Below are 12,292 nucleotides of genomic sequence, written 5' to 3'. Positions count from 1 at the left end.
GGAGTCTGGAAATTTGCTGGTGTCCCCCAGTCTAGACATAACTAGTTAGACCTGCTGGTAATTAAAGTGCTGATATTATTCAGGTTTATCATAACATTTGGCGAGTTGTCAGCATAACTTACACGTTCGCACAAATGACAGTGCTGATACAAGGAATACTAGATGTGTTGAATCATGAATGTCTCCATAGATTTTTGCATGAACCTCAGGTTCTGAAAGTAGCAGGTTTCTGTCTTCAAAGACAAAGTAATGAGCTGTACACATGACAAAATACTTGCAAGCCTTCTATCCTTCATTAATTCTCACTTTGATTTGTTACAATTTGGAAGGGTGTGAGGGTTGAGGTTTTTCTTTGTAAGCTATGTGCCATAATTCTTTACAAGATTCAATTATGCTTGTATGTAGTCTCATGCAACGACAAGAAATTGCAGTTTGCTGCTTAAAAGCATTCTTTGGGTGGAAGTGAGAGAGGAAACACCTGTAAAACAAGAACAATAGCTGTCTGATGCACAGGAAGCTATCCTCTAAGCACCCGCCAGGCGGGGAGGGAGAACATGTTTATTTTTTGTAGAACTTGGGTAAATGAATCATGGGACAATATTACATAGTCTTTGGATTACTACTTTTAGAAACTAAGCTGTCTGCATTAGTTCAGAATTGTGTGTCATTTAAATGCCAGATTTTGAAAAAGAACATTACTTGACAGTCTCACCATCTTCAGCCTGTCTTGCCATGTGCCTTTTAAGAAGAAACTTGCTAAGAGTGGAAAGCACAATGAGATATGATTTAGTTTGCTTGGTTATTTTAGGCTTCAGGTTTTTTAACATAAATAATTTTTTAAAGTGCGGTTTTTTACCTTAGCATGTATATTAAGAATTGTATTTTTCAGATTTGGGTCAGCTGAAGAAATCTCAGTGTTTGAATTAAGTAATGTGTGTCAAAATAGTTGAATTCAGAGGATGAGTGGAAATTAAGCTTTGAATTGGCCTCATGCAGAGTCATGAGAAGAAGGTTTAACTGAGTCTCTAGCCATCCTTTTTTGTGCTAGTAGATCCCAACGTACGCTGCAGAAGCACTGAATTTCCTAGTAATGTTTAAATCCCAGATGTCGTAACTCTGACCAAATGTTGAGAAATGTAAAACCCTTTTTTAAAGGGAGAAAAGGAAGGTATGGGAGAGAGGGCAGGGTTGGGATACGACACAGCACCCACAACAAAGCCCAGACAGTGAGCACTACGGTGCACCGCTACCACAAGCTGATGTAGGTCTGCACAAATCAGAATTTTAGTTCTAATTTACAGGTCCGAGATGCAGGCAGTATTTTTTGTGGGAGCTGAAAACAATGACTTCTAATTTCATTTCTTCTTATCCCAATTATATAAATGTAATATAGCTGAACTGCAGATTACCAAATTACAAAAGATTAAAATGGTACAACTACAAGGAAAAAAAGTAATGGAATTGCCCTATTATGAAATGAGAGGTATTTTCGTGAGTGGATAATAGCATGGAGTTTTGTCACTGTGCTTAGACATGTTTTACAGGTTTGAATAAACTCTAGCAAATGCTTAGAGTCAACGGGAGAAAAAGTAAGGTCTTATGCTCAAGTACCTAAAAGGTGGGAAATAATTGTGTTCAGGTGTCACTGGGTGTTTTTTTAAAGCAAGATAAAGAAGGGACTCTCAGCATTATTCATATTTCACTTTTCTTCATAACTAGTAGCAGACAACCAGTCAGAAGTAGAACCAGTGTAGGATGACTGCAAAAAAGCCAGGAATATCCCTTGAGGCTTATTTATACTGGAGGACTTTTTGCCATTTCAAGGATAAATGGTACAGCTAATCTGCTAGTCACTGAAGCAAGAACTGCTGACTGCTGCCAAAAAGCTGCTGGTTCAGCATGACCAAAATAGGAAATTATGGAAATGATCAAAAAGGCCAACCCATGCAGGCTGGACAACAACAGAAAGCACAAACCAAATATGGCACTTAATATCACTGGTATTAATGTTTAAATGAAGCTGAAGTGAATCCATTCCTCCTCGATTCCATAAAAAGAAAGGTTCATGACAGAAGGCTGGTTTTCAAGATTTTGATCTTCCATATTTTCATGATGTCTTACAGGAGGCTCAGAATTCAACAAATTGAACAGTCACTTTTCTTCTCTTTATGTAATAGGGAATTAGTAATAGTACAGTTCCATTCGGTAGAATGGAGAAAGGTTGGTGTGGGATTTTATAACCTTAAAAGGGGAGGGGGGGTGTTAAGAATTTTGAGCTATGTGACGGGTTTCAGACTAAATACTACTTACCTATATGATACCATGCACTGCAGTTAAATTATTTTAAATATTTTGATAAATAGATGTTTGGGAGCTGTTAAAGTAGTAATAGTGCCACACCTCTCACAGGTAGGGGCTGTTACATGAAGCCATTGGTAACTACCAGCTGTTAGGTAATGGAGTTGGTAACTACGTAGTGATACATAACTACAGTACGCAATTGAGAAGAATTAAGTCCTTGAAATACAGACTGCTTTATCAAACTGATTTTCTCTTTAGATGTTAAAACAGAAATCAACTTACAATGATTTTGTGACTTGATTTGGTTTTATCTGGTTATTTTTTTGTATCTGTAGTGTGGCAGGACGTTGAGACTATTGCATCTTAATGACAGGAGTGATAAAATAACTAGAAGTAATTCTTAAAATTATTTCCCTCTTATTTTATTTGCTAGGTGGTTGTGGACACAGCACAGATTGAAAATAAAGAAGCCTATGCTCCTCAGATAAGTTTAGAAGGATCCAGAATTGTGGTGCAAGTTCCATCAACTTGGTAAATAAAAATAATGTATTGCAGATTATACTTATGGCTATGACTGAAATATAGGGAAAGATATTGCGGTACCTATGGAGGAGAGAATGCTATGTAATTATGGCACGTCTCCCTAAGCTCCTTTCTCTGGAACTGTTTGGATACCACCATTCCTTACAGACCACGGCTGTACTTTAGCTGTCTCTGTACTAGTGCTGCCTCTGTTGGAGGCAATAGAAGAGGGGTGGCGTGGGGGGCACTAAGACATACTTTCAAAGAAAAAGTAAAAGCTTGATGATGAAAGAGAAGGAAAAAAATCCTACAGTATTCCTGGTATGCTCCTCCCCAGCAGGTCCTCACATCTGTTGCCCCAGGAAGGCCAGGAATTAGGTGAGATTAATGCGAGAGCTTTAGCTCTGTCTTCACTGAGCTGTTCTTTAAGCGCTGTCATGAACCGCAGAACTCTGGTCCAAAAGACACTATGCCTGCCGGCTTACTTGACTGCCTAGTAAACAATGGTAGGATTGACCTGCAGTTTAGGTGAGGATTTCTTCCCTTTTGAAACAACGATTTGGAACTAGAACACTTCATTCTCTCTGACTTGGTGTTAAGAATTTCAGTACAACGCCGTTCATTCATCCGAAGCCTTAGTGAGGTAGCCTGTTACAGGTGGTACCAGCGGGGTGTCCAGAAGGACGACAAGTCAACTGATCGTGTGGTTACCCAAATAGGTCTTGAATTCTTCTATAAACTGTCGCTCCTCCCTTCTCTTTATGTGAATTGCTCTGTTAGGAAAGACCGGCAGTGGTGCAGAGCGCTCTGCGCCAGGCTTGGTGCGCTCTGGGAGAGCTCCGCCTGCTGACATGCGGTGAGAGTGCCTCTGGGCTCGGCTCGAGGGGCTCCTGAAGTCCTCCACAAACGCCCTAACGCTGAGATTGAAGTTATTCTGGTTCCACCTCAGACTTAGTCCTAATTCTGTGCCGTTAATGAGGAAAATTCAGTAGTCCTGCATCTTCACAGCTCAGTAAAATTTTCCTGTTTGGAAAAAAAACCAACCCAACCCTGTTGGATATGCTGAATGATTTCCCACGTGGAATCTGTCAGGCTGAGGGTTCTCAGCGCTGGACTCCGGGCTGCAGCCGTGCGCTGGTGTTCGGTCAGGCTTGTTGAGTTGCCATTTACCAGAAATGGGCTTTGTGTATTTGCTCTTTCTTACCTCTGTGCCTGCTCAGCTAAAGAGCTAATCATTAATCATGATTTGAAAATAAATTATATAACTCTTAATTTTATCGTTAGATTATTTGTATATTCAACAGTAGAAAGAAACGGGCTGCAGGCACAGTCTTTAGGAACCCTCAGGCATTCTTACATTATGCTGCCTTTACTAGTTGCACCTCTGTAAGAGTAGTAGTAATGCATTAATTGGCCTGTTGTTATCAGACTAGTATGGTGAAATTGTTTAATTAAAAAAAAAATAAAATTTTAACTTAATGATTACAGGTGTCTGAAAGAAGATCCAGCAACAATGTCTTTGCTACAGAGGAGTCTGGATCCAGAGAAGACTTTGGGACTAGTAGATGTGCTCTACACTGCTGTGTTTGACGTACACAGGTGGAAGGAAGGAAGGTACATCTCTTGAGCCTCATGCTCTACTTTCCTACTTAAAACGAAGAAATCATTGTTGAAAGATCTGTACTGAGGAATTTGATAGTGCCATTCGCCAGAAGGGAAAACAGTAGACAAACTGAGAGTAAGAAATTGGAAATCTACATAGGTACCTTGTGGGTACATAGAGAGATACAGCACTCTTTTTTTTAATACCAAACCAGCAGCTTATCCAAGTGTACAAAAGTGTTTGTTTTTCTTTTACTAAAATAATTGATTTATATTAAATTAGTCTCTGTTTAGGTCTTGAAGTAAAATTAAAATTTCTTAAGGGATGGAAAGTTGTTAATGCTATTGCAAATAGCAGTAATAATTTGCATTGTTACCATAAGAAGTGGCTGATGAACTTGGCGATCTTTGCTTTTGTTTCTTTCAGTAGCTATTACTCTGATGCATTTTCCTCCAAAGTGCAAACTCAGTTGTGTATTAAGTATTTGATAGACGTGTTTTTGTTGATGCAGGGAGCAAGCTTTGCCTTGTATTCAGATCCAGTTGCAGCGTGAAATCTCAGACTTTGGGAATCCAGTTGACGTGCCATCCGGAAATGGAAGCAAATCTTCAGGTGGTCTGCAAAAGACGTTCTCAAAACTGACTTCACGGTTTACAAAAAAAACTTCCTGCACCAGTGCAAGTAATACTGGAAGTTATTCAATCCCCAACACACCTTCCAAAAATGTCTTCATAAGTTCCAACTCGGAGGAGAAAGCTAAAATGCCCGCTAACATAGATGCACGGTTACAAAGCATTTTGAACATTGGTAATTTTCCTAGGACTGCAGATCCGCTGCAGTCAATGCAGAGCACAAATAATCAGCTAGTGAATGGGTTTCTAATTGAAAGACGGGACAACTTTTTCAAACCGGATGATGGCAAGGATGACAAAGGTATGAATTTACCAACTGACCAAGAAATGCAGGATGTTATAGATTTCTTGTCTGGTTTTAACATGGGCAAATCCCAGCAGACTTCTCCAATGGTGAAAAGAAGGAACTCTGTTGCATCCTCTGCAGCAACAGAACAAAAATCAGGAGCAGTACAACAGCAACCGCAATCTGTCTCTCATACACCACTGCATCCTTCTCAGCAAGGCTTGTCACAGCAACAACAGTCACAAAAGCAGCAGCAGCAGCAGATGCAGTATTACCAACACTTGCTTCAACCTATTGGACCACAGCAACGTGTACCTGCCAAATGGCTGACTAATTCTTCACAGCAGCCAGCCCAGGCTGTTGGAGCTGGATTGTCTCATATAAACCAGTGGAACAATCCTGGTTTTTCAGATTTAAGCTCTGATTTGTACAGCTTGGGTCTTGTGAGCAGCTATATGGACAATGTGGTGTCAGAGATGTTAGGACAGAAACCACAAGGACCTAGAAACAACACATGGCCAAATCGTGACCAAACTGATGGAGTGTTTGGGATGTTGGGAGAAATCCTGCCTTTTGACCCTGCAGGTGTGTGTCTTTTCCTTTCTTACACTTTTTTTAAGGGTCCTTTTACAAAGAATACAGTTAAATATTGCTAGCAGTAACTGTCACTTCCATGTGCTAGAGTGCTTACAAAGGCAAACATATTTATATGTATGCCTTCCTTCCTTCTTTTTCAACAGAAGGTGTACTAAAGTACAAGTAACTTCTGTTAAGTAAGAATCGGAACGAATTCCTTGTTTCTTGTCCCAGATGGTAGTAGTTCTGACCTTCTCTGTATGGACCACATCAAAATACTGAAGCAGGATATTTACAGATGATGTATCCCCTATCATTAATTTGTATAACTGTTTAAAACCAAACTCCTGAACGTACATATTCCATATCTCTCCCGAATAATCCTTCCAGCTCTTCCCCAGTCTTGCTGTCTGGAGATACAGCCAGATCGCCTCTTCCCCATGTCTCCCTGCATTTCCTCTCCATTACGGTGCAATTCCATGGGATTCATACTGGTTCCTATTCTACAGCTGTTACTGAAGTGAAAAGCTTGGACGCTGAAAGATTAGGGACTAAAGAGCAAGTGCCACGTGGTTTGCCAGATGTATTTGAACCACCAATAAATTGTGAATGTAGAGGGATTATTGTCAAAGATGAAGTGAGCTAAAATTTTATAGCCATAAGCAAATAGCTAAAGATGATGAAATTGACTGTAGAGCCTAAAAGGAGATTAATGAATTCTTCTGATGATAGTACTAAAAACAACTGAAAAATCTATCATCTCATAAATATAATTTCTGTTGGCCTGGGACGTGGCTACAGAAACCTTTGTAGTACGCATTTATGAAAGCTGCCTGGAGAGAGGCAGCACTAGAACTAACAGGAAAACCTTTTATCAAACCATGAATATGTTTCCTGTGCTCATCTGCATGTGTGTGTTAGGACTGTGTAAGCGTCTCGGAAATCAGTTCATTTTACTCATAGTTTTGATAGTTATTTTGTCAACTTGGTTGATAAATTACTGGAGTTCGTAAGGCAAAATTAGGCATCGTAGTTACGTTATCAAAAGCTTCTTAATAATTCGAAGTCTGAATTAGCTTCATCTTATTTAAACTTACCGATGGTATGTACTTAATGATTATCACAGCCTTTTACGGAAGGGTAAAATTATTTTCACCGAGCACCAAGTACATGTATGTGTAGGGGGAAAAAAAGAATGCATTGTTACAAGAGACTGCCATTTTTAGCATTGTGAATCCATTATATTTCTGTAGTTTTTTCCTTTTGATCTACATAAGGCTACTTGTTTTGTTCCATTTGATATGATTAATATTAAGGACTTTGAAAGCAATACTCTGAAAAGGTAACTTAAGTTGATGCATGGCACTCTGTGGATTAAGATACATGTTTCTAGTTGAAGTGGTAAGTAAACAGTTTTTTCCACAAGTCTGAGGTTTAAAAAACCCAAATGAAACAAAAATCCCTTCCAATCAAATAGATTTTTCCATTGAAAAGATAACTTTCCTTGCTATAACTTGCCAGGGTGAGCTGTGATACAGGAATTTTCAATTTGAGCTCTAGTTGTAGTACAGAAAGCTTTAAACCACAAAACTTTCATTTCCAGACTGTACATTCATCATTTGAAACAAATGGCATTACTTTTTTGATAAATATTTTTAGAGCCTGAAAATGTCTTTTTCAGATGCAAATCCGCTAATTAAGAATTTAAAAAATCGAGGGCTTTTCATGTCAAAGGCTTAACTAGTTACCAAAAATGTATTTTGCAGTACTTTTATCATCTGTAAGAAGCTGATGAAGGAATGTAAAACGTTTTTGGATTAAGGCTTTTGCTGTGTCTGCTCAAGATGGTGCTTATCACTTATCAGGTCACTTTACCAGATGCTTGGGAGACATAAAGCACTTTAAAAGTGGAAGGATTTTTATTTTTAAGAATTACTGCTTTTTTCTCTTAAATATCAAACTTATTTGGAAATACCTTGCAGGTCAGGATCAGAATGTTTTTGAAATTGTCTAGTCTTTGTAAAGTGTAGGTGGCTTCTGGGTTGTATGTTCTAACATGATCAATCTGAGATTCTGATTTCTCAAAGCAAGCAGGATCACAGCCTAGCTGGAAATCCTGTTGCAATCTGGAATCAACTATAATAATTATGTTCTTTTTCTACAAGCTTGGATAAATGTTCAGGCTTTAATTCTGTCAGTGTCCACTGATGGGACATGGGACCTTTCAGTGTATAGACATGATCATAGTGACAAATACTATTTCCCTGACGGAATGCAAGGGGCAGGTGTACTTCCATGTGAGAATTACTATTCACCACACGTGGATGGTGCGTATCTACCTCTAAAAACATTTCCCATTCAGTGCTACTCAGTGTTCTTCACTGCTCCATGAAAAGCTATCAACTGCTGTATGGCATTTATTATCAGTGAGGGAATTATTTTCTGTTGTTGGGGTATAGTCAAGCCCAAAGGATTAAATGAGGGGGATAATTGCAGTAGAAATAGCTGAATGTCAGCAACTGACTTCTTGGTTTCTTTTATTCAGTTGGCTCCGATCCAGAATTTGCCCGCTATGTTGCTGGGGTCAACCAGGCTATGCAACAAAAAAGGCAAGCACAGCACGTCCGTCGTCCAAGCAACACACGTAGCAACTGGCCTCTTCCTGATGATCCTCATAAAACCTGGCCTTTTCCTGAGTATTTCACAGAAGGGTAAGAGTCTGGACAGGCTACATATTTTTATTGTATATGAGCCCATTTTACACTCAAACTTGGCAGAATGTGGGAATACTGAGGGGGGGTGTTTTGGTTTTTTCCCCCAATTGCTGCTGCATCTGTGGAAGCTGCCCTTCGTTACATCAAGAGTGAGAAATCTGAGCCCTCCCTGCTTTGCCGATACTGAAGCACTGCCGTTTGTTTGATGTCGTCTTTAGGGTGGCATATATACAGACTGTGACTCGAACAGAGAAAATAAGGAATTTATAGCAGATTCATTCAGAACGGTTTTCTTTCGGTATTTTGAAAACCTTTAAGACCTAGTTTTGATGAAAAGTGATGCTGTCAAAGTTACAGCGCCTAACTCTGAATTCAGCTTTCCAGATTTTAGGCACTTAAAATGTTGGTGGTACTGTAAGGCAGGTACCTTACAGCAAGCATGTTAGTAGTTCTTAATCTCTTCCAAATCGTAACTATTTATTACAAGAGAAGTTTTTCAAGACCCTCGGTCCATTTGTCCATAATAGCTGTGACTCTCAAGCTAGCTCCAAACCAGTAGGACAAGTACGTGTTCCAGCTCAGTTTTGCAGAGTCAAGTGCTTAGTGATTCCAAAACCAGCTATCACTTGTTATTCCTTCCTGACCAAGGGAAACGCTTTTAATTTGTATAATTATTTTAGTAAAATATATAAAGTGACTGTAACAGACACGGCAGTTGATGTGATCGCTCAGAAGTAAGCGAAAGTAGTTGTATTACTGGTACATTTTACAAAGTATTGAAATTCTTCTGCTCTGAGGTATCACCTGTAACAAAGATTCAGCGTGCCTAGCTAGGGCATACAGTCTGGACCAGGTGCTGTAAATACAAGGACTAATACAACTTTTTGTCTTGCAGTGATGTGACAAATAGCTGGTCTGGTACTCAAGGAGACTCTGCCAGCTCAAGTGATGAGACCTCCTCAGCTAATGGAGACAGTTTGTTCTCCATGTTCTCAGGGCCAGACCTTGTTGCTGCTGTAAAGCAGCGAAGGTGAGCAAAACAGAAATACATACTGCTTTGTACGATCCTTCTTCTTTTGATAATTTCATCTCAGTAGCCACACAAAGGAAATTCCTGCTGATAAGGTGAAGTTATACAAACGTCAGTTTGCATACTACACTGGATGATATGGATCACCCTATAGTATATCTTCAATGCTAAAGGTTCCCAGATTGAGTTATGGTAGTAGCTGTCTCCTTATACAAACTAGCACCTGTGCACGTAGCCAGTTGTTAGCTGATATTGAGCATCTCTAGAAAAGATCTCACCCTTTTCCTCTTCCACAAGAAACTATTTTGGATGCCACTTCTTTCTAAACTACTGAGGCATTGGAGATGGTTTTTGAATTGGGTTTCTAAAACTCTGTGCTTCAGTGCAGCTTTGTCATGCCCCAAACATTGTGCATTTTGATGCTGGCAAGTTCCTGTTTCCTGGTTTGTATTGCAACTTTGTGGCACTCAAGAAGTACAGCTGACAATGTTGTGTAGACTGTTGTCTCGCCTCGCCTACCACCGCTGTTTCAGTAGTTGTAAATACATGCCTATTTAGTCCTTGATTTCTGACTGTGAAGAGGAGGTTTAATTGCATTCAAGTATAAATTTTGTGACTTAAAAAATAAGTCAGGATTTTCAACTGTGAACAATCCAGTTAAAAGTAGTAGTATGAATTGTGACAGTTGCTTTCTGCTTTTCTAAAGGGCTGGAAGCCGGGTATCTTTGGAACCTCCATGATTCCATAGCAGAGGGTAGTTAAGACCATAATAAAAGGCACAAAAGGAAGCACGAATACCAACTCAATTCCAGTCTGGGATCATTTTCTCAAACTATTTTTCAGAGCCTTTTCTAAAAAAAAAATAAGGAGCTAGTTCTGTAGCCAAATATTTTATTTTTGGTTAGGTCACAGAATAATTTGGGAGTCGATACATATAGATAAAAGATTGTCTGTCTGCTTTTTGGTGACAGAAGAAAGGCAGTGGGTGTACTGCCAGTTTCCTGCAGATCATACCCAGATCGCTGTCTTCATATGCACTGCCAGAGAGGAAGTATACTGGTGTTGAAAATACTGGGACTAAGGCAAGCAGGTTGAAAAGAATCAACAAAAAGAGCTGTTTTCCAGATCTTTACACTTACCAAGATTTTACATAGAGGGGACAGGGACTGAGCTTCAATAAATGCTAAATTGAAATTGATGGAAGAGATTCACCCAATAAGCAGTCACAGAAGAAGTAGTAGTTGTGTGTACAATAAACATCTAATGGGTGAATTAATCTCCCAAGCCACCAGATACCTAGAGGTCGATCATGGAGCAATTAACAAAGCAAGAGCAAAAGCCTGTGCTTTATGTAGTGCTCTGAAGAGCAGAATGAAGTTTCCAAAGAGCGTGCTTCATTAAACAAAAACTTAAGCTGAAGTAACAGTACCTACTGCCTTATGTTACTTTCAAGAAGAAAAACATTCTACAAGCAAGGGCCTGACAAAATACCATAGTTAAAAAAATATACAGTAAGAGAAGGCACAAGGGTTGAGTGTTCTAAACTGACCTGCAAAGGACTGCTCACCTGTGGGAGGCCTGATGATTGGAGCATGGTGATATTTATTATTTTTTAAAGGATGAAAGGATAAAAGATTCTGCTTGAATCTAAACCCATCCACCTCAAATCCCTTCCCCATTAAAAAACAAAACAAAACAAAAACACAAAAACCAACCAAACAAAACCAAGGACAAAACCTTCCAGAATGTACATGTGGTCAAGGAATTCTATTTGATACTAGGTATTATGTCACAAATTTAAACCAAAGGTGTAACATTTTTCCTCGGTGAAGTCACTCTGCTTCAGCAGATGTTTTACTTGCTCAACTGTTTCTGTGTCTTGTCTGTAAAGTTGTATCAGAGAAGGTACTTTAAAAAAAAAAAAAAAAAAAAACAAACAACAAAAAGGAGAGCAGATAATGGGAGAAAAAAGGCAATTTCTGGCAGATTTATTCCAAGTGGGCAAAAGACTAGCCCTTCTTCCTTTTGCCTCTATAAACAAGTGCATGTTGCTGAAGCTGTTGCTCAAAGAACTGCTGCACTGTCAAGCCTCTCAGAGTATTCAGCAGTGAATTTCTTTCTACATTGCTGCTTTTGCCTGTATTGAGCCAAACCACATGAAGCAAGACGAGATGTCAGTACACGTTCTATGCTGTCAAGTATGACAGACTGAAACTATGGAATGGTATATGCCAGTGGCAGATTGATGTGGGTGACTCATTTTAACAACAAAAAATTAAATTTTACTTTTTTTTTTTTTTTGGGGGGTGTGTGTGTGTGCAGAAAACACAGTAGTGGTGAACAGGAACCTAGTACGCTGCCATCACCACCTCTTCCTCCTGCAGCAGATGACCGTAATCAGGTAAGCTGAAAATGGCTTTGCTGAGTCATTTTTCCTGTGTGCATGTCGGGTGGTTTACCAGCACAGCATCTGTATCTCCAGATTGCTTACAGCAGCTAAAACACAACCTGTTTGCACTCAAGTAGTACTGGATGTTTTTATCAGTTTCCAATTTTAAATACTAAAATTGGAACTCACCTTTTTCCCTTGTAGCAGAAATTACTGCAAAACCAAAGATTTCAAGTTAA

The 12,292-nt window shown here is 39.3% G+C and overlaps 1 protein-coding gene across 2 annotated transcripts in view; it reads left to right on the top strand.

The window, feature by feature from the left end:
- Positions 1-12,292, top strand: part of GARRE1 (granule associated Rac and RHOG effector 1) — a 63,345-nt gene that overhangs the window by 47,963 nt on the left and 3,090 nt on the right. For both annotated transcript variants that reach the window (XM_055726543.1, XM_055726542.1), the window contains 6 exons: positions 2,735-2,832; positions 4,312-4,437; positions 4,938-5,929; positions 8,466-8,631; positions 9,530-9,664; positions 11,987-12,065. In XM_055726543.1, coding sequence (XP_055582518.1) covers positions 2,735-2,832; positions 4,312-4,437; positions 4,938-5,929; positions 8,466-8,631; positions 9,530-9,664; positions 11,987-12,065 — 1,596 coding nt within the window. The remainder of the gene's footprint in view (positions 1-2,734; positions 2,833-4,311; positions 4,438-4,937; positions 5,930-8,465; positions 8,632-9,529; positions 9,665-11,986; positions 12,066-12,292) is intronic.

This window comes from Falco cherrug, chromosome 14 (genome assembly GCF_023634085.1).
Source record: "Falco cherrug isolate bFalChe1 chromosome 14, bFalChe1.pri, whole genome shotgun sequence".
Taxonomy (NCBI): domain Eukaryota; kingdom Metazoa; phylum Chordata; class Aves; order Falconiformes; family Falconidae; genus Falco; species Falco cherrug.
Note: the sequence above shows the minus strand (reverse complement) of the source record. Positions and strands in the feature narration are given on the sequence as shown.